The 26,125-nt window shown below is 48.2% G+C and overlaps 1 protein-coding gene across 5 annotated transcripts in view; it reads right to left on the bottom strand.

The window, feature by feature from the left end:
• HOMER1 (homer scaffold protein 1) overlaps positions 1-26,125 on the bottom strand; it is a 1,117,839-nt gene that overhangs the window by 757,222 nt on the left and 334,492 nt on the right. Inside the window, exon 1 of one of the 5 annotated variants that reach the window (XM_069627414.1) lies at positions 16,721-16,900. The exons of the other annotated variants lie outside the window; for them this stretch is intronic. Coding sequence (XP_069483515.1) covers positions 16,721-16,885 — 165 coding nt within the window. The 5' untranslated portion in view covers positions 16,886-16,900. Of the gene's footprint in view, positions 1-16,720; positions 16,901-26,125 lie in introns of those variants that run through there. 5 annotated transcript variants of the gene reach the window in all.

Here is a 26,125-nt window from a genome sequence, read left to right as displayed (position 1 = left end):
TAGAATGTCTCCGTATTTATGGTTCTCTGGGGCTGCAAATGCACGCAGACAAAATGCAAAGATGGAGTGTAAATTTCAAGTCCTGTGAGATGGCCTTACACTGAATGTAGCTAACTAGGAATGTGTGCTCGTTCAAAGTGAAGGTCAGCTGCTTTGATTTTTTGCTCGGGTGCCAGAATGGCCCACGACTCAGTATAAGGTTCTATTGTTATTTGACCTTGACAGGCCGGGACCATCCTGAAAGACCTCTTTTTGGGGGTGTGGTGCAATAACGTAAACAATAATGAATATAATTTCAGAAACGAAAGCCATTTAATGTTCGTTCATTAGAAGAAATAACGTCGGCATAGAAGGAGTGGTATTTCGGGGCTGCCCTACACACAGACACAATGGAAAATGCAAATATAATGTAAGTAACTCTTTAGATGAGTTTATACCGCAATTTAATTACTATACAGTAGCTTTAAAGACGGGTTAAGTTGTACTTGTTCGTTCTATGTGGCATATTGTTTTGTACCGCGCACTATCTTGAGGAGAACCATCTCCTTTTACGGAAGCACCTCAAAACCTTCCTCTTTGCTTCTGCTTTCTCTCTCCCTCTCCCCTGCTACAACTGGTCCACTGTCTGCGACCTCGGTCCTGGGCCCTTCCACTCTCCACCTGCACTGCCTCCCTGTCAACCCCTGCACTGGGGGACTGTCTCAGTATCCTACAGCCCCCTCTTCCCAGCACTTGTTCTGCACTTACCTTGCACTCGCCACCAGCTGTCCCTATGTATTTATTATTTTATGCTACTTACCTTGTACTCCACTTCCCCTCTCCCCTTCCCCTTGCACTTTTACCTTCCCCCTACCCCTGCACTTGCGCAATCTGAATGACACCTGGCCTAGTAGGATCGTTGTCTGTCTTCTCCTTGTTCCCCCCCTCCCTGCCTCGCCACGCCTTGAAACACTTGTGTATAGGCGCGTTGCAAATGCCATATTATATCATATCAGTGACAAAGTGGTCCACTGGCGCTCAGGCGGCTCTGAAAAAGGCGGAGGAGAGGGGGTGGGTTACTGGAAATGACGTATAATACCCAGTTGCACTGTCCTAGCTATGAAATAATTTCCCGACCTAATATATAAAATGAATAATTTTAATAAAGATCTGATGGTGAGACTAATTTCATTTTTTATGTTTTTAAAACAGGTACATCCTTCATTATTGTATGTGTCACGAGTACCAGACACCGGCGGATGGCTTTTACAACCGCCAGTTACTTCTCCGCGTGAACAACGTTACCACCCTGACCATTTTATGGGACGATCGCCAAGTACAAGTATGCCCTAACGCGGTACTAATGGCTAGATGCAACATACATACCGTTGTGGTGGCCTAGTGCCTCGTTGTTGGAACAGCCATGCGATTATCAGTGCGACCGAAGAGCTTATTTTATCGTAAACCAACACCCTGTGTACTGCACACGAACATCGCTTGCCTCAAGACGAACTATTTTGGATCGAGAGCAAAGAAAAATGCAAATCGCTGAATATTCTCTAAACATTTGATGTCAAATAAATGTACTTTACCAAATTTACAATCTTGCGGTTTGATTTAAAAGTACAGTTTCATATTCCGAATTGTGGCGCGCTGTGTTGTGAGCTGAACTGTGTTGGTTTCCGGGTTCTGTGTGGAGTCGCGTAGAAGACGCCTGGGCGCGTTTGCCTATGCAGCACAGTCACGTCACGGATAGAGGCGGGGAATATGAATGTTTTGATAAAGTCTGTTTCAGGGGCGGGGGATATGATTTAGTGCCGCAAACGCAGGTGAGCCAGGTCGATGGGGGGAAATGATAGGATTATCACAAAATGGCGGCTGATTTTGAGTGCGTTAATGGACGAAAAGTCGGGTAAGGTCCTTAGGAAAGTTTTCTACGATCTACCGATTTATGCTTAAAAACACATGGCCGAATCGTAGGGACAATAAAAAAAAAGTCCCGGAACTATCCTTTAATTTGAATAACACCTCAAATAGTAGTTCGTAATGTGTGTAGTTGTGCCCTTTGTCTAATAAACTGAGCACTCTTGATAGTACCGGATAAGAGGCCTCTAAGATCTGCAAGTCCTCGGATGGATTTAATGATCAAACCCAAAGGGGGAATACCATCTGTCTTAAAAGGACTGGGTGAGCTTTGATCGATATGTACTGGGGCACCTTTTTCAATATTAGGAGTCTTACTTTTTGGTGAACATGTCGATGTCTCAGTTGTTGACAATTCATGCAAGAGCGGGTTATCATGTAATCTATCCATATCAATTGTGGGATCCACCTCTATAATGTAGATTAAGATTTGCAACTTTCCCTGCCGCCGCAGTGACTGCAGTAGAGGGACCCACTGAGAGTCGTACTTGTTTTTCTGATTCTGCCATCACTGCAGGGGCAAGGATTGATATGTCTGAGGGGGATTGTCTCTGTTCCTCCCCAGTGTCAACCAAAGAAGCAGACAACCCATTTTCTCGCATACACAGGAAACTTTTTATAGGTATATGATCTGAGTCACTGTATTCCAAAGTGTCTAGGGAGTGCAGGCATACCCGTTTTTTCACATAGTTTACTTTGTGCTCGCGCATAAGCAAAAGGCACCTAATGAGAGATAGTATCTACATTTTGAGGGAAGGGTAATTTGTCAGAGTTTAATATCCCAGGAACTTCACTATTGTCTGAGGTTACCGCGATGTTACATGTGGACTTTTTTGTTTGTTTTGTAACCTCCTTATTCATCGTATTATTACTCGGTAGTGCCGATTTTTTGTGTGCAGGCATTTTAACAATTCGCCCACTTCTCAACCTGGAACACATCGTAAGTTGCTAAGATTTCACCCACAATGCAGGAGCAACACAATTCCGTAATTTTAATTTACAGTATCTATATATTTCGGGGTAGCCTAAGTGTATCATTCGCTCCCCAATAATATTGGTGAGACCAAAAATACCCAGTTTGCAATCAATCAGCACAACATATCCAATTATTTGTATAGCATGAATACCCCACCCGGAAAACTCATGCTCAATACTCCCCGTTTATCTTGAATTAGCCCGCAGAATATGAGCACAGCATGGAACAATCATTCAAGTGTCATTCGCTAAGAGTAAGACTAGAAGGGTTTCATGATCACATACGAGCGCCGGCTTACCTCTCCCCCGAACAGCCAAACTGCCGGTGCACTTATGACGCACTTCACATGAACGCGCCCATGTGCGCGTGCCCCCAGCTCTTGTAGGGACTTCTGGGTGGGAGGGGGCGGAGCCAGAGATCATCAGCCACAATGCAAATTAGTAGTTGTAGTCCAGTGCTAAGCCGCACAAAGCTACAGAAGTCTTCCTCTTGTGCATGCAAGACCTTTAACAGGCAAACAGAAACTCAGGGCAAGGAAGCACACAGCAAGAGAACTCAAAGCAGAACCTGCAGCCAAACAGCCGGTGCACTTACAACGCACTTCAGACAAGGATATCACGAGTTTTCAGATGAAGTTGGGGATATTCCTGGCAGGAGAGTAAACCAGGATATCAAGAGTTTTCAGTGGAAGTTGAGACGTTTCCTGGCAGGAGAGTGTACCAGGAAATTGGTGTGTTGAAAAGAGACTTGGACATATTACGTTCTTAGCCCTATTGAATATTTTGTCGACCAGAAGTTTTAAAAAGACATGCTTTTTGCCATAATTGAATCATTGTTATGAAAAAGACATTTGTTTGACCATCCTGAAAAGTAGTAAAGACTTCCCTTTGCTTTATTCCAACCAGCATTGTGAAAGGAACATTTGTTTCGTCATCCTGAAGAGAGTATTAAGTGAAAGATTTAGTGGGATTATGATACACTTTTGAACCACCTCTGTATTAAATTGCAACAATATCGAGATACAATTTTAAAATACCACTTTCAGTGGGTGCAGAACATCGCAGGGCAGTGTTTCTGAGAATTACTAGGAGAAGGAACGTTCGATAGTGACATAATGGAGAACATGTTCTCATATTTATTGAAGACATATAAAGGAGCAAAATTGAAGAGTAGGCAAAATATTTTAGGCCTATGGAAGCTTTATGAAGAGAAAAAAGAAGAACCTGCCAAAGACGTGGGGAAAGGTAGTGAAGTGGCAGTGGCGCCCACCACACCTCTCCCTCCTTGTGAACTGTACCCTAGGCTGAAGCCTGCAGAGGGGTACATGAACCCACGGTGGGTGTCCCAAGATAAGAATAAGACAGAAAAAGGAAGGGTACGCAAGAGACTAGAAGCATTACTACTGAGCGAACAGTAGCAAGTAACAAAACGTTCTTAGCTGACATAGAAAGAAATGTGCAGTGGCAGTTAGAATCAGTGTTCAAAACAGCCGAAGTTGAGATAGAGAAGGCGGTCTGGAAAAAGGAGAAGGAGCAAGGGGCGGCGGGAATGCCAGGTGGCTGGATGTCCGGCTAAATAATGTTCAAATTAGACCGAAAGACTTCAGAAGTGGAGGAAGAGGGCTCTGTGGGGTCCAAAGCAAACTCTGAGCACACCGAGGAGGATGGAGGAGCAGGACCCGACAGAAGGGGGATGTGGGACAAAGGGTATGGGACGAAGACAAAGTGAAGGAAAGTGAAGAAGAAAGAAGGAGGAAGAGAGAAAGAGAAGGAGAAAGATAGGTAGATTGGGGCAACAGTAGGGATTGGTCACACACCCTCAGGGTCAGACTCCCCACACGCTGCGAACACAGTTGCCCCTGTTACAGAAAGGCAGGGGAGGAGTGCAGTATATACCATGGCATAGCATGAATAGAGACAATTTGATGTATAGTTTACCATCCCTAACAACAGGAGCAGGCAAATGGATATATATATATGTATATATATATATATATATATATATATATATATATATATATATATATATATATATATATATATATATATATTCGAGGAAGAGACAGCAGGGATTACCTTGGCGATTGGCGATATAAAAAGCCTATTAGCAGCTCTATTGGGCAAAAGAGGGGACTAAATCTGGGAACAGGAATGATATGTTGGAGTTAAATTAAGTAGTAACATTCATGACAGTGCGCCATTCAAGAACTGCCACAAACACGTGTGGAAAGTATTGAGGATTATGGTCTCAGATATATCCGACATGCAGGACATTTTGGCACGCAAAATAAAACCGGGCGAAGATCCCGCAGAATACATATAACAGGTACATGAGATGTGGACATTAGAGACACAACAAATATGGGATGTGAACATACCAATATTCTAAAACATCCTGCTCCAGGCCCTACCCTCGGATGTGCAAACATCCTTATAAAAATTGCTTGGGTTTGAGGCGAAGGAGTGGCCAGTGATACAGACGTACATTGTACATTTTTGTAAAAGAAAACAGGAAAGAGAGAAGGACATGGCGGATAATGCAGTTATCGCAGAGGCGAAATTGGTGCAGAAGAAATTAACAAAAATATCCATGGAAGGAGCCGTACTCACGGACATTCCCCAGCTTGAAGTAGCCCCTGCCCTAGAAGGGGGGTTTCCCGGAGGGGGCATGCCACATGGACGAGTGTGCCCACAACAAGGAGGGTGGTTCCAGCAACAGGGAGGGTATTTATCCCAGAATGAAAGATAAGGTATTTCGATTGGCCACAGAATTCTTGATCAGACTAGCAGTACACAAGGAAATAGCACCAGGGACAACCCTCAAAATACATTTAGAAGCAGCATTTAGAAGCAACACTCACAAGGAAAGACAAGGTCATTTTATAGGGGATGGCTGAAGCCGGTACAGAGTGACGCACAGTCCTCTCTATTGACCCGAGATTAAGACTAACAGACTTGACAGATGAACAGCTGTTCTCAGAGGACAAAGAGGAGGGGGAAATTGTACTCCAGATACGCATCCCATGTCAAGTAAGCATAGAAGAGAGTCAGTTCTCCCAGAAGATGCAGATTGTGAGCACGGCATCAGCTCACTTGTGGGATGATTTGAAAAAAGGTACCGGGGCACTGTTGCTCAGGTAAAACAATACTCGCCATCACACGAAGCAGACAACGGTATATATGACGTACTATGGCACCAGGGCATAATAAAAACATCTGAATCCCCATGTAACACGGCCATTTACCCTATCAAGAAATCGAAAGGAGAGGCATGGAAATTCATTCAAGATCTCTGCCCCTTGAACAACGAAGTGGAAGGAGAATTTCCACTCCTACTAAACCCAGTCACCATATTATGTAACATACCTACAGAGGCAATATACTTCACAGTTCTTGATTTAAAGAATGTGTTCTTTTCCATTCCATTGCATCCAGGTTCACAGTATCTAACTGCGTTCACATAATGCTGGACCAGGTTCCAACACACTGGTTTACCATAAGGGTATTGAGAGTAACCTAGTGTGATCAATAGAGTGATCCAAATGGACCTCAGCAACTTGAAAATGCACAGCAGAGTCATCCAGTATGTGGATGACCTCCTGGTGTGCAGCACAACAGAGGACCAGTGCAGGGAAGATTCAGTTACACTTCTGACAATGTTAGCAGACAACGGGTACAAGGCAATGTAAGACAGGCATGGTATCAAAAGAGAAACAGACTCAAAGACAACAGTTTGAAAACCTTAATTGATAAGCTTTGTTGGGTTGGTGGAATGCCTAACTGGCCCTAACTCTAAAGGGATGGTTCCCTCAACTGATGATTCTAAGGGCTGTTGATGTCCGTATGTCCAAAACAGAAGTCTGTCTGTGTCTAAACCTATGCTTGCCCTCACTCTTAGACAAAATGTGTTCAGGGATCTTCTTAAAGAAAAATAGTGGTTAAAAAGGAAAGGTAACCCACAGCGGGTTTCAGGTAGTCTTACCCGTAGGTGTAGTTCTGCCATTTCAAAATATATATGTATTTTTAACAATTTTTATTTATTAACTTTAAACATACAAACACAACAATGTACACTTTAATCTCTCAGGCGGATACATGTAAGTAAATAACTCCCCTCCCCAACTCCAGCATCCCGTTCCCCTCTCTAGGCCTACACAAACCATCTGAGCTCGGTTCTTTTTATATCAGAGCCACTTCATCCGTGGCAACAGGTGCACTTTCAGTAGTCACCTCGCTTTCGAGAGTATCATGTACACTGGCGGCTAAATCGGCTAGCAATTGTGTCCACGGATCCACCCCTCTTACTCCTATTTCCTCATCCCTGCTGGACACTTCCAACCACACCACTGTTTCTGCATTGGCCAGTTCAAAATAGTTAAACTCAAAGGGGTTTCCCTTGGAACCTTCCATGTATGGTTCTTGCCGTAAGTCAATAAAGTTCACAAGGAACCTGGGTCTCTCAGGGTTCCCTCCCCCAAGCTTTGATCCTTCTAGTTCCAAACAAAAAAAAATATCCAGTTCCTGTTAGGCCTCTCAGGGTTCCCTTCCCCAAGTTTTAGTCCTCTCTTTACAGTTTTCAACAATGGGCCTCATTACGATCCAGGCGGTAATCTGCCGTCATTACCGCCATGGCGTAATGAGCGTTTACGCCGTGGGCCGATGGCGTAAAGAGCGCCACATTACGACCCATCGCGCACGAGCATTACGCCATGGCGGTAATGCAATTAACGCCATGGCGGAAAAGGCCCCTGCCGGCATCGTAGGGCGTGCGAGGTGCACTTCCGCCACCGTAAGTAGCGGCTACCGTAATTAGCGGTGGCCGCAATTAGCGGTCACCGTAAAAAGCAGAACCGGAAATAGTGTCATCGCGGCGGAACGGGAAACAGCATGTCGGCCATCTTTAAAAACACAATCCATTGCCATCCTACCGAACAACACCAGATCCAACCCTGACACCTGTCCCAACCAATCACCCACCCATCCAACTACCCAAAAATGCCTAAAGTTGTTAAGAATGCATGTGACCGCCAGCGCCAGGAAAGATTTAGCCGGGAGTAACTCTGCATGCTTGCGGAGAACCTGCAAGACAACGCAGCTGTCGTTTTCTCCCCGGAAATGACCAGGACAGCGATAGCGAAAAAGAAGGCCATCTGGGCCCTGGTGGCCGAGCGCGTCAGCGCGGTGGGGACCGTACCCCGCACCCACCGGAGTGCAGGAAGCGCTGGGATGACCTTCGCATACGGGTCAGAGCCGTCATCTCTGCGAACCGCAACCTTGCCCTGGGTACCGGTGGAGGTTCGGAATCCCCACTAAAACTCCAACCGTGGGAGGAGATTTGTGCCACCATGATTGGCATGGAAGGCATTGAAGGCGTCGGAGGGATGGAAAGGGGAGCTCCGACATCAGGCGATGAAGGTAGGTGCCTCAAATAAGACATGCCATAGTCACTGCAGTCCATTCATGTGTAGCACAAGGTTGCCCTAGAGTGTAAATGCAACACATTAGCTCCACACTGCCCATAGCCACATGCAAGCACCACCCTGTATACACTGCTGGCACCCACATACCTGCATCCACATTCCACACAAAAAGGAGACAACCTGCATGGCCCTGCCTGAAATCTGCCTCATCTACTGACCAGAATCATGTCAATCATTGTCATTCCAAAGTCCGCAGACCCATCAATAACGCCCTTCCTCCTTTGCTCCACCACAGGCACAGATTCACACCCCGAGGACCAGGACACCCCTGCGACGAAGAGAGCCAAGAAGGCCAATAATACCATCCCCGCACCCTCAACCTCAGCTGCAGTGAGGCAGACCCCACAACAAGCAGAATCCACTGCAAGCAAACCGGACGGCCCACCGGCAAGCACCCCTGTAGGCAGCAGGCCAGCAGCAGCAGCTCCACCTGTACCAACATTGCCTGCCACAGAAGGCACCGGGTCTGCGGCCAGCAGCAACATGGGTGAAACAGCTGCAATTGCTGCTTGTTCAGACTCTGACATTGAGGAGCACGAAGTCAGAAGCCCCACTGACCTTCTACATTCCCCCTGTTTGTCAAATGCCAGCCCCCATGAGGATCACACACAGGGACGCACAGAGGAAGAGGAGTGGCCTTCTACCCCATGCCCAGTCCTCAGTCCACAGGAGGGGAGCAGCCCCTCCATCACACCACCAGCACTGGGCATCGCCCAGCAGGGGCAGCAGTCCCTCGAGGACATCATAGAACGTCAGCAACAACTGTCCACGATGCTGACTGAGCATGCCGCGGAATGTGTGGGGGCTAGGGCAACCATTGAACAGGCCACGGAGACCCTAAGGGCCGAAGTAGCGCAGAGCACTGCCACCCTGAGGGATGCCATGCAGGCCATGTTTAGGGACATCTGTGGTGAACTTGCCGGGTTGCGTCGTGCGCTCACTGAGCTCACCCACACCCTACAGGACGTGCATGCACGGGGGCAGGCAGGGACATCCTCCGCTGCCAGTTCTGCACAGAGCAGCCCCGTCCGACGTTCCGGACGTAACCTGCGCTCCACAGCCAGGGGTGCCCCGGGGGCCGGGAGAGGGGGCTTGTAACAGCCTGTGGCCACTGTCACAGGCATCTGTTGACACCTACATGGGGTGTGTTGGGGTGTGCAGGGGGAGGTGGGAGGGGTGTGTTGGGGTGTGCAGGGGAAAGGTGGGAGGGGGTGTGTTGGGGTGTGCAGGGGTGTGCAAGGGGAGGTGGGAGGGGGTGTGTTGGGGTGTGCAGGGTGGAGGTGGGAGGGGGTGTGTTGGGGTGTGCAGGGGGGAGGGGGAAGGGGGTGTGTTGGGGTGTGCAGGGGGGAGGTGGGAGGGGCGAGTGGTTGTGTCACGACGTTTTATGATTGAAATACACTTTTTGCTTTCCCGAAATGAAATGTGTGGACATTTTCATTGCATATGTGTGCTTTATTGGTGTACAGTCCACAGTGTGCATGTCCCAGAGACACACAGTGCCCCAAGTGCAGTCTCCATGTGATACACACCAGCCCTGTGTGCTAGAAGCAGTGGTCGATGATAGTTTGGCGCATTGCACGCCCCTACTGTGCATCGCCTCCTCCATGGGGTGCCGCCCCATCTGCACCCTCCTCATCCTCATCGTCAGGTGGTTGCAGTTCTGCGTCAGGGGGCAGGGGCACATTCCGTCTGACGCACATATTGTGTAGCATGACACATGCCATGACGATCTTTGCCACCTTCTCATGGCGGTACAGGAGTGCCCCACCAGACCTGCTGAGGCATCGGAACCGTGCCTTCAATAGGCTGAATGTCTGCTCTATGACCACACGAGTACGTGTATGTGCACGGTTGAAGTCCTCCTAGTGCTGGTTCTGCGGGTTCCGGACTGGTGTAAGGAGCCACCTCTTCAGGGGATAGCCTGCATCACCTGTATGTAGGCGAGAATGTATGTGTCAGCCATGTCGTCTGATCAAGAACATGATGTGCCACCATGGCTTGCATTCAACTGTTACTTTGGCTCACTTCTACATGCACTAATTGATTCACGCAATGCAACCAGTATATGCTCATGGCTCCCATGGCCTGTTTTGCATGCCATCACCCAATGTATGCAGAGGGGTTGAGTGCATTGTGAGTGCCCATCCACTGTGTCCGTTCATGCCGTTTGGTTAGTTGGCCTGGCACATGTCCTGTGATGGCAATGCGCACATCATTGCAACATTGCTGTGGGCCTCACCATGACCCCAGTGAGCAATGCTGATGTAGACAGGGACATTGTGGGGGCCTTGCTGTCTGTGTAATGGTGTGTTGATGTTTCTGTCTGTCATGTGCCTCCTTCGTGGGCAGTTATGGGGGACAGGCCTATCGGTTGATGGTGTTTGGTGACGTGCATGTAGGTGCTTTTCATTGTTGACAATGTGGTCTGATTTGGTAGAATGCACTTGCAGATGGTTGTGTCATGGTTGGGACACAACCTCATTCACATGGTAGGGCTGCATACATTGGCTATTGGCTTTACTGGTGTTGGGTGGAGTATGGGTTGCTTCAGGGTATCCTCTGTCTCCGTTCTCTCTGCTACTCACAGCCAGGTGGAGTATGCATCATCCCCCCCCTTTCAGCCAGGTGGAGTATGCATCATCCCCCCCTTTCAGCCAGGTGGAGTATGCATCATCCCCCCCCCCCTTTCAGCCAGGTGGAGTATGCATCATTCCCCCCCCTTTCAGCCAGGTGGAGTATGCATCATTTCCCCCCCCCTTTCAGCCAGGTGGAGTATGATCATTCCCCCCCCCTTTCAGCCAGGTGGAGTATGCATCATTCCCCCCCTTTCAGCCAGGTGGAGTATGCATCATTCCCCCCCCCCCTTTCAGCCAGGTGGAGTATGCATCATTCCCCCCCCCCTTTTCAGCCAGGTGGAGTATGCATCATTCCCCCCCTTTCAGCCAGGTGGAGTATGCATCATTCCCCTCCCTTTCAGCCAGGTGGAGTATGCATCGGTACGTCATTCACCTGCCCACTTCCATGACATTGGACTCACCGAGTAGCCAGGATCTTGGGCCTGCATGTTGCTCCATGTAGCGTGGTATTGTGGAGTTCCTCAGGACCATAGAATCATGGGTTGATCCGGGGAATCGGGCACAACAATGTGCGATGATCTTGTTGGAGTCACAGACCATTTGCACGTTGATTGAGTGGAACTGTTTCCGGTTGCGGTACGGTACCTCCATGGCACGTGGAACCACCAATTCCACATGGGTGCAGTCGATGGCACCAATGCAACCGGGTATGCCGGCTAGTGCATGGAAACCCACTTTAGTGTTTGCAATCTCCTGGGTAGTCCGTGGTAATGAGATGTGGTCGTCTGTGTGCTTGAGGAGGGCATCAAGCACTTGGATGAGTGTTCGTGAGAATAATGGTTGTGAAATGCCATGCAAGTGCCCCACTGTGTGCTGGTAGGTGCCTGTGGCCAGGAAGTGGAGTACAGACACTACCTTCAGTAGGGTGGGATGGCGGTTGGAGTTTCTATCATGCTGACGATGTCGTTGTGTGTCATGTCTACGATGGCGGTGAGGGTGTCCCGGTCCAAACGGTACAGGGTGTGGATCTGCTCAGCAGTGAGGTTGAATGGATTGGCTCTGATGCGTGGGATTGGGGGCTGCCTGCGTGGTGGCACTGGCTGTGCTGGTGGGGCTTGCTGGGCCTGCCTTGCCCTCCTTCTCCTCATGCGTCTCCTCTGTGCTGCCTGTTGTTGTTGTTGCTGTTGTAGCACTTGCATTGCTATCAGGTCCTCCAGCCGCAACATTGCTAGTCGTATTGGTATCATTGTGGAGTGTGACTGGGTGTGGGAAGGGGTGGGGTGTGCTCTTTTTGTGCTTCCTGAGTCTGTATTGCCTTCACCTGTGCTGTTTCTGTGCACCTGTGGCAGCTGCATTCACTTTACATGGCCCTTTACGGTTGGTTCGCGATGGCGTAATTAGCACCATGGCGGTAAGGTACTTAACGGGCTGGGTGATGGCGTTAGGTGCATGTCCGCTTGGGTCGGCATTCGCGTACCTTTCCGCCATGGCGCTAAGTACGGTGTGGGAGATCGCGTGCGCGCGCCCTTGGCGCAGTTAGCGGCAGCGTTAACTACGATGCCGCTAATGGCATCGTAGTTAACGGTCATGGGTCATGATCAGACCTGGCGTAAAACGATGGCGGTAACCATTTACCGCCATCTTTTTCACTTAGCGCCAGGGTCGTAATGAGGCCCAATGTCTCTGGTGGGCTTCTCGGAGTTCCTTTTTCCCGAGCTTAGACGCCTCTTCTTCAAACTTCACAATGTCTTTTGCGGACCTCTCAGGGTTCCCTTTGCCAAGCCTAGGCCCCTCTGGTCTCACACAAATGTTCACCTTGTCAATATGCACCGTTTTAACACACAGTTCTTTCCATGGGGTAGTGTCAGAAACTATACTTTTGAAAACGCGGAGCTTTGGCTCCTCTCCTGGGTGAACACTCTGACTTCTGACCCCTCTCTTTGTACTCTGTTTCTTTGTATTGGCACCTTTCCCTTTTGTGCTCTTTTCCACTCAGGCTTTGTTTTTTTTTCACTGTCTTTCACTGTTCTTTCCTTCAGTGGTGCACACGTGCACCCTTCTCTCTTCTTAACTGTGCCTCTTGCACACTCTTCTTGACTTTCACATGCCCATGGCACCTTCTGTTCTTTGGTCGTGCAGACTTGAACCTTCCATTCTTTGTTTTTCCCTTTTCAACCTGCGGGTCTTTCGTACCCTCTTTTCCTGCTTTCGGCTCTCTAGCACCCTTTCTTTACTTTCTCTCACTTTGTATTTCGAATTCCCAATCTTTCTGGTCCCTCGCATCCTTCTTTCCTGTTTTGAGTCACTTGCACCCTCTCTTTGCTTTTTTTCATTTGTTTTTAATCTGTCGGGTTGCTTGCACCCTCTCTTTGCTTTCTTTCACTCGTTTTCACTCTGTCGGGTGCTTGCACCCCCTTTCCTGCTTTGGGTTACATGCACCCTCACTTTACTGTCACTTCGCTCAGTGTCCCTTGCACACTCTGCTTTTCCTTACTTTCTTTTCCTTTCCGCTTACCACTTTACTTTCTGCTTTCAAGCCGCCGATCCAGCCTTCCTCAAGCACCTGGGTTCCTCTCATTCGCATAGCGAGACTCACCCCGACAGCGCAGTGCCGGCGAGCAGCTCCCCGGGATATGGGGTCAGGGTCTCACCACCTGCCCCTCAGGAACCCCTGGGACTGACACACGTCCAGCAATCCCAGCTCGCTCATACTTCTTGGCAGAATCACACCTTTTATACCTGAAGTAATTGTCAAGTGAAGTCAAGTGTAAATGGTGTGGGTTAATTGCCTGACCATGCCTGGCTCTATCAGTGGGACAGTCTACTGGTGTTACATGGTAGGCCTCAATGTGTATCCCTATGTAGTTTCTATAGGTAATCCTTATTGATCCTGATTGCCTCTTCTTCGTCCCAGTACTTAATGGAAATGGGTAGGGGGATACAAGACAAGATGGAGATTTATGTTTATAGAGGACATTATTATATTGTGATTGGAAAAAGAGAGAGGAGAATCCCCTGGCCCTGTTTTTATATAATGTTAGGTTACTTGGCATTTATATAGCGCTCTATATATCATTAGTATGACCTCAAAGCGCAGGTAGGTTGAACGCCCGCGGGAACTGTAGTTCTGGTCAGTAGAGAGAGATAGTGTTGTAGGGTGCGTGGGTGCACCAGATATGTGCACAGCTGAAGTAATTGCTGGATGGTAGCTGCATCCTAGTGTTAGGTGTGGTGCTGAAGATATCAGTTATATGTGTGCAGTCTGGTGGGTGGACACCCAGACTGGCCTCTGGCTGCGTTAGGCGTGGAGGACGCATATGTGAGCAATTATCCGGACTGTGCTAGGCTGGCTGCGTTTTATAGGGTGATGAGGTGTTTATGGGGTCGTGTTCGTATGTGGACAGCTAGCCCGAATAAATCAGAGGTATAGCTGTGCTCTGGTTGAATGATGGTGTATATTAGAGAGTAAGCGTAGTGATGTGATATGATGCTTATATTTAAGTGCCGGAGACCAGGCATGTGAACAGGATGGTAAGGATCAGAGCGACACACCGACACAGAGACAGGGGGCTGGGCTTACAGCGACAGGAGGGGGGATATGGATATATAGCAACAGCACTGGGAACAGGAAAGCAGAGTACGCAGTGATGCACGTGTGGGGCATGTTAACATTTACATTTGCATTGCATCCGCTCAATCCATTCCATCCACTCTGTCCATTCCATCCATTCTATCCTTCCATCCACTCTGTCCATTCCATCCATTCTGTCCTTCAATCATTCTATCCATTTGATCCACTTCGTCAACTCCATCCACTTTGTCCACTCCATCCATTCCATCCACTCCATCTATTCCATCCACTCTATCGATTCCATCCACTCCATCTACTCTATTCATTCCATCAATTCTAATCCTTCCATCCATTCCATCAACTCTATTCATTCCATCCACTCTGTCTGCTCTATCCCTTCCATCCACTCTTTCCATTCCATCCACTCTGTCCATTCCATCCATTCTGTCCATTCCATCACATTCCATCCACTCTATCCATTCCATCTACTGTATCCATTCCAACTACAGTATCCATTCCATCTACTGTATCCATTCCATCTACTGTATCCAATCCATTTACGTTATCCATTTCATCCATTCCATCTGGTCAATCCTTTTCATGTATTCCATCACATTCCATCCACTCTATCCATTCCATCTACTGTATCCATTCCAACTACAGTATCCATTCCATCTACTGTATCCATTCCATCTACTGTATCCAATCCATCTACGTTATCCATTTCATCCATTCCATCTGGTCAATCCTTTTCATGTATTCCATCCACTCTATCCATTTCTTCCATTCTATCTGTTCCATTCGCCCCATCCATTCCATCCATTTCATCATTCTACCCGTTCCATCCGCCCCATCCATTCATCATTCCATCCTCTTCATCCATACCATCCACTCTATCCATTCCGTCCACTCTATACACTCTATCCATTCCATCCACTCTATCCATTTCGTCCACTCCATCCCTTTCGTCATTCTATCTGTTCCATCCGTTTCATCCATTCATCATTCCATCCATTTCATCCACTTCATCCATTCCGTCCACTCTATCCATTCCGTCCACTCTATCCATTCTTTCCACTCTATCCACTCTATACATTGCTTCTACTCCACTCTATCCATTCCGTCCACTTTATCCATTTCGTCCACTCTATCCATTTCGTCCACTTCTATCCTTTTCATCCACTCTATATATATCATTTATTCCATCCGCTCCATCCATTTCATCGGCTCCATCCATTTCATCCGCTCCATCCATTCCATCTGCTCTATCCATTCCATCCGCTCTATCCATTTCATACACTCTTTTGACTCTATCCATTCCATCCACTCTCTCGATCCGTTCCATCCACTCGATCCGTTGCATACACTTGGTCCGTTCCAACCACACTATCCGTTCCATCAACGCTATCCGTTCCGTCCACTCTATCCGTTCCATCCACTCTATCCGTTCATCCACTCTATCCATTCTATCCACTCTATCCATTTCGTCGACTCTATCCATTTCATTGACTCTATCAATTTCACCCATTCCATCCACTCTGTCCATTTCATCCATTCCCTATGCTCTATTGGTTCTATCTACTCCGCCCATTTCATTCACTTCATCCGCTTCATCCATTCCATCCACTTCATCCGTTCCATCCGTTCCACTCATCCACTCTATCCGCTCCATCTGCTACGCCCGCTTCATCCGCTCCATCTGTTCCGTCTGCTCCATCCACTCCATCGATTTCATCCATTTAATTTATTCCAACCTATCCAACTGTTCAATGCACCCATACACACCATCTATTATCTCTCACATCTATTCCATCCACTCCACCCAGTTCATCCACTCCGTCCATTCCATATATTCCATCCACTTCATTTATTCCATCCATTTCACTACCCCATCGCTTCCATCCACTCCATTCCTCCCATTCCATCCGCTCGGCCCACTCCATTCTCTGTCAATTTTCTGTACATATCTGTTTAGTAGTCAGCCGGACACAACCGAGTTTTTACTTTCAAACATTCTTTATTTTCACAACTCACTTCACAGGTAACATACAACTGAAGGCGGTTCCTTTCACCTCGCAGGCACTGCTGCTGCGCCGTGCTTTGGTCAGTCCCAAATTTCTCTTATCAGACCGCGGCGTGTACAGGCTTTCAACCCTCAACCTGCCGCTGCCCGATGCACACGAAAAGGAACTAAATAGCAATGGCCCACAGTTCACCTCTCTGAATACTTTTCCTCTGGTTGCCGATTTTCTGCTCTGTACTGCTGTGTGGAGTCTCGGACAAGGTACGGCATCACTCTGTAGGTTTTCCGATTCTTCCAAGTAAGTCCACTCGTACTCTCCGCTGGTCTTACTCCAATCTGGTGCGGCGCCCATCGCCATGCGCCGTTACTGCAAGAGAAGACCCCTGTTGAGTCTCTTTGAGTTGCTTTTAACCCTTGATCCGCTCCTCCCTCGTAATCAGCCCCTGGTGTTCTCAGCAATGGTTTTGTCACACCTGACCCTGATTCCCCACCTCCTCCCTGCTCCGGCTGCTGTGGGTTAACCCTGTGCTTTGTGTCTGTTCTGGTGGGTCTGATATGATACGGAAACCAGGTTTTCCCTTTTCTTATTTTTCTTTTTCTCATCGGTGGGCCCCCTCCCTGATGCGGTATTCCGTGGGGCATTCTGGGATCAGTAGTCTTTTCCCTTCCCTTAAAGGCCAGCATTGGTACCCGGCTGCTCACTTCCGCAACCCCCTCCTTTCTCCCGTGATCCAGGTCGGCTGCCACTGCTTCCATATCACATACCCCGTTCGGGCAGGTCCATGGCACGGGACAAGTAATCAGCCACCATCTGATATTTTCCGGGTTTATGAACAGTCACAAACTGGTAAGGCTGGAGCATCAAAAACCATTGCAGGACTCTATGGTTTGAGTCATTTTTGTGTCGCCAACCATTTCAAGGGTGCATGATCGGAAAAAATGGTAAACCGTCTTCCCAGTAGGTAATACCGGAGAGACTCTACCACCCACTTTATTGCCAGGCATTCTTTTTCCAGTGTTGAGTATGGAATCTCGTGGGGTAGTAATTTCCTACTGATAAATGCTATTGGGCACAGGTTTTGTTCCGTCCCCTGTGACAACACCGCTCCTAAGCGACATCCTGAGGCATCCGCCTGCAAATAGAATTCTTTCGAGAAATTAGGACAATGGGGAACAGGTTTCGTGGAAATCATCCAGATCAGTTTCTGAAAAGCTTGCACGGCCTCCGGGGTGATCTGCAGGGGACGGGTTGTTTTCAGTGCATCCGTAAGGGGTGCAGCTATGGTAGAGAAGTGTGGTAAAAATCTCCTGTAATACCCCACAAATCCCAGGAAGGCTTGTATTTCTTTTCTAGTTTCAGGAGGTTGCAGCTTCTGCAGGGCTTGAATCTTGTCCAACAGCGCGGTTATCACCCCACCTCCCACTGCATACACCAGATATTTGGTGTTGTGTACTGCCAGTTTGGACTTTTTGGGGTTAATGTGTCGTCTCAGTAAGCTGTGGCTTATTCTTCGTGTGGTCTCAGGATTTTATCCATTAAGGCTTGGAATGTAGCCGGTGCCCCATGTAACCCAAAGGGTAAACCGTGAACTGAAACAAGCCTTGAGGAGTCGAAAAGGCGGGTTTCTCTTGGTCTGCTTGTTTGAGGGGAATCTGCCAATACCCTTTCGTGAGATCCAGGGTGCTCAGGAATGCTGCTTACCCAAGCTTTTCTATCAGTTCATCAATTCTGGGCATTGGGTAGGTGTCATATTGGGATTGGGATATGGCGTTCAACTGCCTAAAATCCATACAGAACCTGGTGGTACCATCAAGTTTAGGTACTAGTACCACAGGTGAACACCATGCACTTTTAGATGGCACAATGGTCCCCAATTCAAGCATGTTGTCTATTTCTTTGGCTATTTCTCCATGTTTTGACTCCGGAATTCTGTAAGGCTTGAGACGTACAATTTTCCCTTCTTCCGTGTGTATGGAATGAGTAGCCATATGGGTTCATCCTGGAATTCCTGAAAAACTCTCGACCCACGGTTTCAAGGTCTCCAATAATTCGGCCTTTTGGGTCTCATTTAACTGTTCCCCCATTCCAACATCTTGCAAGCTATCATGGCTATTAGGGACCATTTGCTCTGAGACTGACATATCTGAGAGTGTTGCACATAATATGCCCGGTGTTCCTTCTTTCCACAACTTGAGCAAGTTAATGTGGTAATTCTGAAATCTATTTTTCTGGTCAGGTTGTTCCAACTCATAGTTCACCGGACCCAGGTTTTTGGTTATCTGATACAGGCCCTTCCACTGGGCCAACATTTTGTTCGTGAGGGTAGGCAGTAAAACCAGCACCTTACCCCCTACCTTGAAGGATCGAGGTTGGCTTCCTTGATCATAATACTTCTCTTGTCTTTCTTGGGCCCTCCCCAGATTTTCCTGAGCAAAATCTCTCAGTTTACCTAGATGTTCTCTTAGTTCATTGACATAGTCTGTTAGCGAGGTTTCCTCCTGTTGTTCCCAGGTGTCTTTTAGTAATCCCAGTATGGATTTGGGCTGTCTTCAGAATAACAATTCAAAAGGGGAGTATCCGGTTGATGATTGCGGGGTATCTCTTAGTACCATCAACACCCACGGTAAAACCCGATCCCATCTCAACCCTGTGGGACTGGTGGCTCTTCTTATCATCTGTTTAATAGTTTTATTATATCGTTCTACCAGCCCATCCGTTTGGGGGGGGGTATACCAAGGTTTTCAAGTGTTGAATTCCTAAGGTTTTGCACACCTCCATCATAACCACAGACATGAAGTTACTCCCCTGGTCTGTAACTATCTCCATGGGTATTCCCACTCGAGCAAAGAACGGTAGAAGTACATTGCATACCTGTCTTGCTGAGATTCCTCTTAAAGGGAAAGCTTCGGGATACCGAGTGGCATAGTCCACAATCACTAAGAGGAACCGGAACCCTCTACTGGTGGGCTCTAATGGCCCTACAATGTCCATTCCTATTCTCTGGAAGGGCTCCTTAATCAGGGGCATTCTTTGAAGAGGTGCTCGAGCCGGTGTGTGAGGACTCGTTTTTTGACATATGGCACACTCCTGACAATATCTGGCTATTTCCGCATAAACTCCAGGCCAGTAAAAATTATCCAACACCCTCTTCACTGTCATGTTTTCTGCAAAATGGTCCCCTGTTGTGTGATCATGTGCTAGTTGAATCAGAGCTTTCCTGTATGACTGGGTAACCAGCAATTGCTCCCTCTCTTGGTTGTGCGAGCCTCGGGTCACCCTATATATTAGCCGTTGATTTTCCTTGAAGTATGGCGTGGTAACTGGGACCCCTCCCATTGCTTGGACTTGCGCTCCCTGGCCCTTTTTAGGGTTTCACCCAGTCCGGTTTCAGTCCGGAACGAGGGAAGATGGTCCCTCACTCGACAGTCTATGAGGGCAATATCCATTCCTTTTTCCCTGTTCTTTTCCGTACTCCTTCTCTGGCTCTTTGTGGTTTGCACTCTTCTTGCCGGTACCCCAATCTCTGTTGTGGAAAATGGAGCTTCCTTTAACCATTTGTCGAATTCTGGAATATCTGTCCCTATTGGTACCAGGCTGGGATGGTGGGAATAATGGCTACTTTAACTGGTATCTCGTGTCCCTGTAGCCGCAACACAATGTCTTTCGTGGGGTACCCTTTCACATCCCCATGCACACATTTTATGTCAATGGTTCTCACCTTTCCTGGGTCTTGCTCACTCACATATGGTTGTATGGCTGTCTGTCTGCTACCGCTGTCCATCATGGCTGGTTGTGGATGTCCATCCACCGTTACCTCAATCACATAGGGCAGTTTCTTCCGATATCCTGGTGCTTCTACCGTTCCAACGTCCATGGCTTCGGCCTTGGTTTTTCTGGGACAGAACCGGGCTATATGGCCCCATTCCCCACATTCAAAACATTGGGGTGCCTGCCCTCTTAGGAAGCTGGTTCCGTTGGTGGGTTTAGGGTCTGGTCTGTTCCGTGGTTCCTGGGTGGCTCACCGGTAATTGATGCGCATGATAGGGGTTTCACTGTGGGGTCTCGCCGGTAGTGCCGTAAAGGTGCGGGGTACTCCGGCTTTTTGATAGGCGGTTGCCACATCTATGGCTTCAGACAGTATAAGGTGGTGATGTTGCCTTACCCACCGTTGTATGGGACTCGGCAGGGCGTTAATGAATTGTTCCAACATCACCTTTTCCTTAATCTGTCCGATCGTGGCAGTGTTTGGTTGTAGCCATTGCTAAATCTTGGACGTGTTAGAACAATTGCCTGGGGCTCTCGCCGTGTTTTAGTCTGGTTTCTCAAAACTGGAGCCTATTTGACTCCTCATCCATCCCCAGTCTTTCCAACACTGATTTCTTGATGTCTGCGTATGGGGTGTCCCCTGTGGGGTTGGCCGCCTGATGTGCTCCCTGCATTACTCCAGTAAGCAAGGGCGCCAAAAAGAAAGCCCATCGGTCCTGTGGCCATTGTGCTGCTCGGGCTATTCATTCAAAGTTCACAATAACTGGGGTCATCCCCCGCCTGGTATTTTTGAAGTACGGTGGGGGAATGGCCGGATGTGCTCGTGTCGCCACTGATTCACCCAGAATCCTCAATGCTTCTCTGCCCTGTTCCTGAGCTGCGGTTTGCACTTGCAGAGCCTGTTGTAGGGCCTGCCGATCCGCTTGTGGTTGATGCCCTTGTACTTGCACTAACTGTTGCAGCTGCTGTTGGCCTTCAGCCAGTGCTTTCCACACGGCTTCCATGCTGATGGAAATTGGTGTTCCTCTTGGATCCCACCTCTGCCACCACTGTTAAGTAGTTAGCCGGAGACAACATAGTTTTTACTTTCAAACGTTGTTTATTATCACAACTCACTTCACAGGTAACATACAACTGAAGACGGTTCCTTTCACCTCGCAGGCACTGCTGCTGCGCCATGCTTTTGTCATTCCCAATTGCCTCTTATCACACCACAGCGTGTACAGGCGTTCAACCCTCAACCTGCAGCCGTCCGATACACACGAAAAGGAAAAAATAGCAATGGCCCACAGTTCACCTCTCTGAATACTTTTCCTCTGGTTGCCGATTTTCTGCTCTGTACTGCTGTCTGGAGTCTCGGACAAGGTACGGCGTCACTCTGTAGGTTTTAGGCTTTTTCCTAGTAAGCCCACTCGTACTCTCCGCTGGTCTCACTCCAATCTGGTGCAGCGCCCATCGCCACGCGCCGTTCCTGCAATAGAAGACCCTTGTTGAGTCTCGAGTTGCTTTTAACCCTTGACCCGCTCCTCCCTCGTAATCAGCCTCTGGTGTTCTCAGCAACGGTTTTGTCACACCTAACCCTGATTCCCCACCTCCTCCCTGCTCCGGCCGCTGTGGGTTAACCCTGTGCTTTGTGTCTGTTCTGGTGGGTCTGATATGATACGGAAACACGGTTTTCCCTTTTCTTATTTTTATTTCTTTTCCCATTGGTGGGCCCCCTCCCTGATGCGGTATTCCATGGGGCATTCTGGGATCAGCAGTCTTTTCCCTTCACTTAAAGGCCAGCATTGGTACCCGGCTGCTCACTTCCGCAACCCCCTCCTTTCTCCCGTGATCCAGGTCGGCCGCCACCGCTTCCATATCACAATATCGTCCAAGCATTTTGCATCCATCCACACCATACATTCGATCCACTTGCCCCATATGCATCCATCCACTCCATCCATGTCATCTATCTCTTCTATCTGTCTGTCTTTGTCTATTGCGTCCATCCATTCTATCCAGCATTCATTCCATTGATCCCGTCCGTCCATCCATCCATTCACTCTATCCACCCATCAATGCCATACATCAGTTCTATTTATTTTGTCTATTCTCTCAAGTTCATGCATCCACGCTATCCGTTCAATTGACTTGCCCTACATGCATCCATCCACTCCACCCATTTCATCTATCTCTTCTATAGGACCGTCCTTTTATCTATTGCGTTCATCCATTCCATCCAATACCCATTCCATCGATCCTCTCCATTTATCGGTCAATTCCATCCACCCATCAACTACGTCCATCAGTTCTATTGATTTCTTCTATTCTATCCACTCTATATACATACATTCCATTAATTCCACATGCATCCGTGCTATCTATTCAGTCCCTGTATTTCAAATGCGTCTTTCTGTTCCATTGATTCCATCGGCTCCTCCTGTTCCTTCCATTTGCTTTGTCCGTCACTCTATACATGCATGCACAACGTTCATTCCATTCCGTTCCATCCATTCGTTTCGTAGATCTATTCCCTCCATCAATCCATCTATCTATTTTTTCGATCCATTCCCTTTACCCATTCTATCGATACTTCTAACCTGTGGGTAGAATCGGAGGTCGTTGAACTCATGGTAGAGAGTCTCATTGTGTGTTTTGTCATTGGGGGTTCAGACATAACTTTGGATTGCCGTTGATGTTAGGAAAAGAGCCATGTTTTTAGTAATTTGCAGAACGTCATATAGTCTTCGGTGTGTCGGATGTGAGGTAGAAGCGAGTTCCACAGAGTCGGGCCAATGCTGAGAAAGAGGATCCTCCGATCCTGACGGAGTTGGTGGTAGGGATCACTAAAAGGAGGGCAGAGCTTGATCTTAGGGTGCGGGGTGGGAGCTAAGGTTTTAGCTTATCCTGCAGGTAAAGAGGGCCGGTCTTGTGCACTGCATGATGAGTGATGCACGGGGTCTTGAAAGTGGCCCTTTACCAAACAGGGAGCAGTGGAGGGTTCTGAGAGCTGGAGAGGTGTGGTCTCTTGGACCCAGGGCTAGTACCATTTTAGCAGCAGCGTTTTGCGCTCTTTGGAGTTTATTGAGGTGATATGCTGGGACTCCTAGGTAAAGGGAGTTGGCATAGTCCAGTCTCGACATTACAATGGACATAACAGCGGCAAGTCTGTTTGGGAAGGAGAGGTAGGGAAAAATGCACCTGAGAATTTTGAGATGGTAGTGACAAGATTTAGATACATTGATCTGTCGGGAGGGGGTTAGGTCAGAGCCCATGGTGCATCCAAGGTTTTTTACGGAGACAGAGGGGGTGGGCGGTTGGCCCATGGAAGGTGGCCAAGGAAGTGGACGAGGGAGAAGCTCAGTGTTGCTGCACACCATGATTTTGGTTTTGGTTGGGTTTAGGAGGAGGTGGTTTGTGGTCATCCAACGGTCGATATCTAGGAGGCAGGCTGCAAGGTCGGGCTGAGTGTTGGAGTCTGAGTTGAGGAGTTTAAGGATGATTTGGGTATCGTCTGCGTAGTTGTAACACAGGATATTGTGCAGGCGGATGATTCCAGGGAGGGTAGACATATAGAGGTTGAATAGGAGAGCTGATAGACAAGCGGCTTGTGGTACTCTAGTATTAACTGGGCGAGCAGCCGTGAGAAAAGGGGATAGGAGGGTTATTTGTTTCCTGTTGTTCAAGATGGAGGTGATCCATCTGAAAGCGGTTCCGCAGATTCCTAGGGAGTGGAGGCGGTCAAGGAGGATTGAGTGGTTAATTGTGTCGAAGGCCGCAGACAGGTTGAGGAGAATTAGTGATTGGGCAGGGTCAAAGAAGTTGTTAGATTCGACAAAGGCGTTTTATTGGGAGATATCAGTTCGGTCAATGGCCCTCATTACGACCCTGGCGGAAATCGAAAAACGATGGCGGAAATGCAATACCGCCATCGAACACCGCCCGTTGCGATTATGACCCGTCACCGTAAAGTACGATGCCATTAGCGACACCGTAGTGAACGCCAACGCTAACTGCACCAAGTACGCGCACGCGCGCACTGCGAAACCGTAATTACCACCATGGCGCAACGGTACGGGAATTCTGACCCTAGCGGACATGTACCTAACGCCATCAAGCATGGCGGAAAGTACCATTCCGCCATGGCGAGAAGTACGGCATCGAAAACCAACCGTAAAAGGCCTTACTGAGTGCCTGTACACCACTCCCTGGCCACATTGCACAACTCCTCGTAGGTGCAATGAAGTCAAACAATGCAACCAGTGAAATGTACAAGTCACCCATGCATGCCAACGAACAAATGAATGTAGGGGCTCCAAGTGCCTTGTGAGTGGCCATCCATATTAGCCATGGCACCATAGCCGTACTGATGCAGCACAGGCATGTGAAGCTCCAAGTACAGCAACATGAACTGAAAACTGAGACCAACAAAAACAGGCCCCCATCGCTTGACACCAGTGCAAGGCAACATACAAAGCAGTATCCTGAGTGAGACTGCACCAGCCCTGTACTCCTGCCAGTAAACAAACTAACCAGCAGCATAAGCATGTACCACACAAGTTGGCAGAGTGACTGAGCAGCCAGGCACATCTCAAGAGGGGCCAATGGGAGCAGCAGGGCACAGATGGCACGAATACAGAAGCCATTCCAATGGACATGACCTCAGTCTCCCTCAAAGAAACGCACGCAAACACAGGCACCTGTGACCAGCCATATTCTGAAAATCACATCATTCCACCAATCCACCTGGCTGACCGGCATCTGTTACACAAAAGCCAATCCCCCTCCCATGAGCATGACATCATTAAAACAGTCATAATGGCAGCCCCTATCCCTGACCTTACTGGCCTTCGTAGGCAAACGCGCCCAGTACAGTACCACGCAACTATGCTCAGAAGGCCGAACCCAAAGCAGATCTCCTCACAATACATCGCTCCACAAATAGGAATATGCTACATAACTTGCAAAGAATAACGCTACAAGGTCAATATCATAATCAAAATTTAATGCACAACAAAATCACCCGGGCCATACAGCTATTAGGTCATGAACTCCAAATCATATCTCATAATTGTGGGCTGCATCCGCAATAAATGACCAGCTTCTTCTTGTGTGACGCCCTGTTCCTCCATGGTACACAGGGGCTACATCCACGTTCCAAAAGGCAACATGGAAGCGCCTAGAACCGCAGGGCCGTCCCATTAGGTAGGCACTAGTCCAGCTGAAAGCTCGAAATGTTGCTCCTAGCCACTAGTACTGCGTAAGGGCATGTGGGCCATTGGCGATCGTCCCATAAGATCGTAATGGTGCTCCACTGATTAACACGAAGCAGCAGGTGTCGGGAGTAAAAGCCATCTGCAGGAGTGGCATACAGATGGCAGCTGCAAAAGGGGAGGAGATACCTGTCACCCAAATGAAACGAAAAAGAATAGTATGGGCATCTGAACTCCATTTGAATTACTCACTTCAAAGATCACACTAAATCCACAGCCATATGCATGCTAGCCCACTCAAAAGGAGTATTCGCACCCAATAATCACTTGCGAATCATAACCATATAAATCGAGGTGAAAACACTATTACAAACGAGTGTGTGTGTGCATGCGTCTGTTAAAACAGAATCCATTAGATGGGATTAGTAACGTGCATAGACACAAGTGTTTGAAGGCGCGTCGAGACAGGGAGGGTTCAACAAGGGCAGATAGACGATGGTCCCACTATGGCAGCCCTGCATCACATAGCGCAGAGGAAGTTGATAGATTCCAAAAAGCCATGTACATGGCAGACTCTCTATTAAATCATCTGTCCATGCATCCATACATCATTCCCTCATCCCGGTATAAAAACGCC

This window comes from Ambystoma mexicanum, chromosome 6p (genome assembly GCF_040938575.1).
Source record: "Ambystoma mexicanum isolate Mex_15411 chromosome 6p, UKY_AmexF1_1, whole genome shotgun sequence".
Classification (NCBI taxonomy): domain Eukaryota; kingdom Metazoa; phylum Chordata; class Amphibia; order Caudata; family Ambystomatidae; genus Ambystoma; species Ambystoma mexicanum.
The sequence above is the reverse complement of the archived record's forward strand: the minus strand, read 5'-3'. Positions and strand labels throughout refer to the sequence as shown.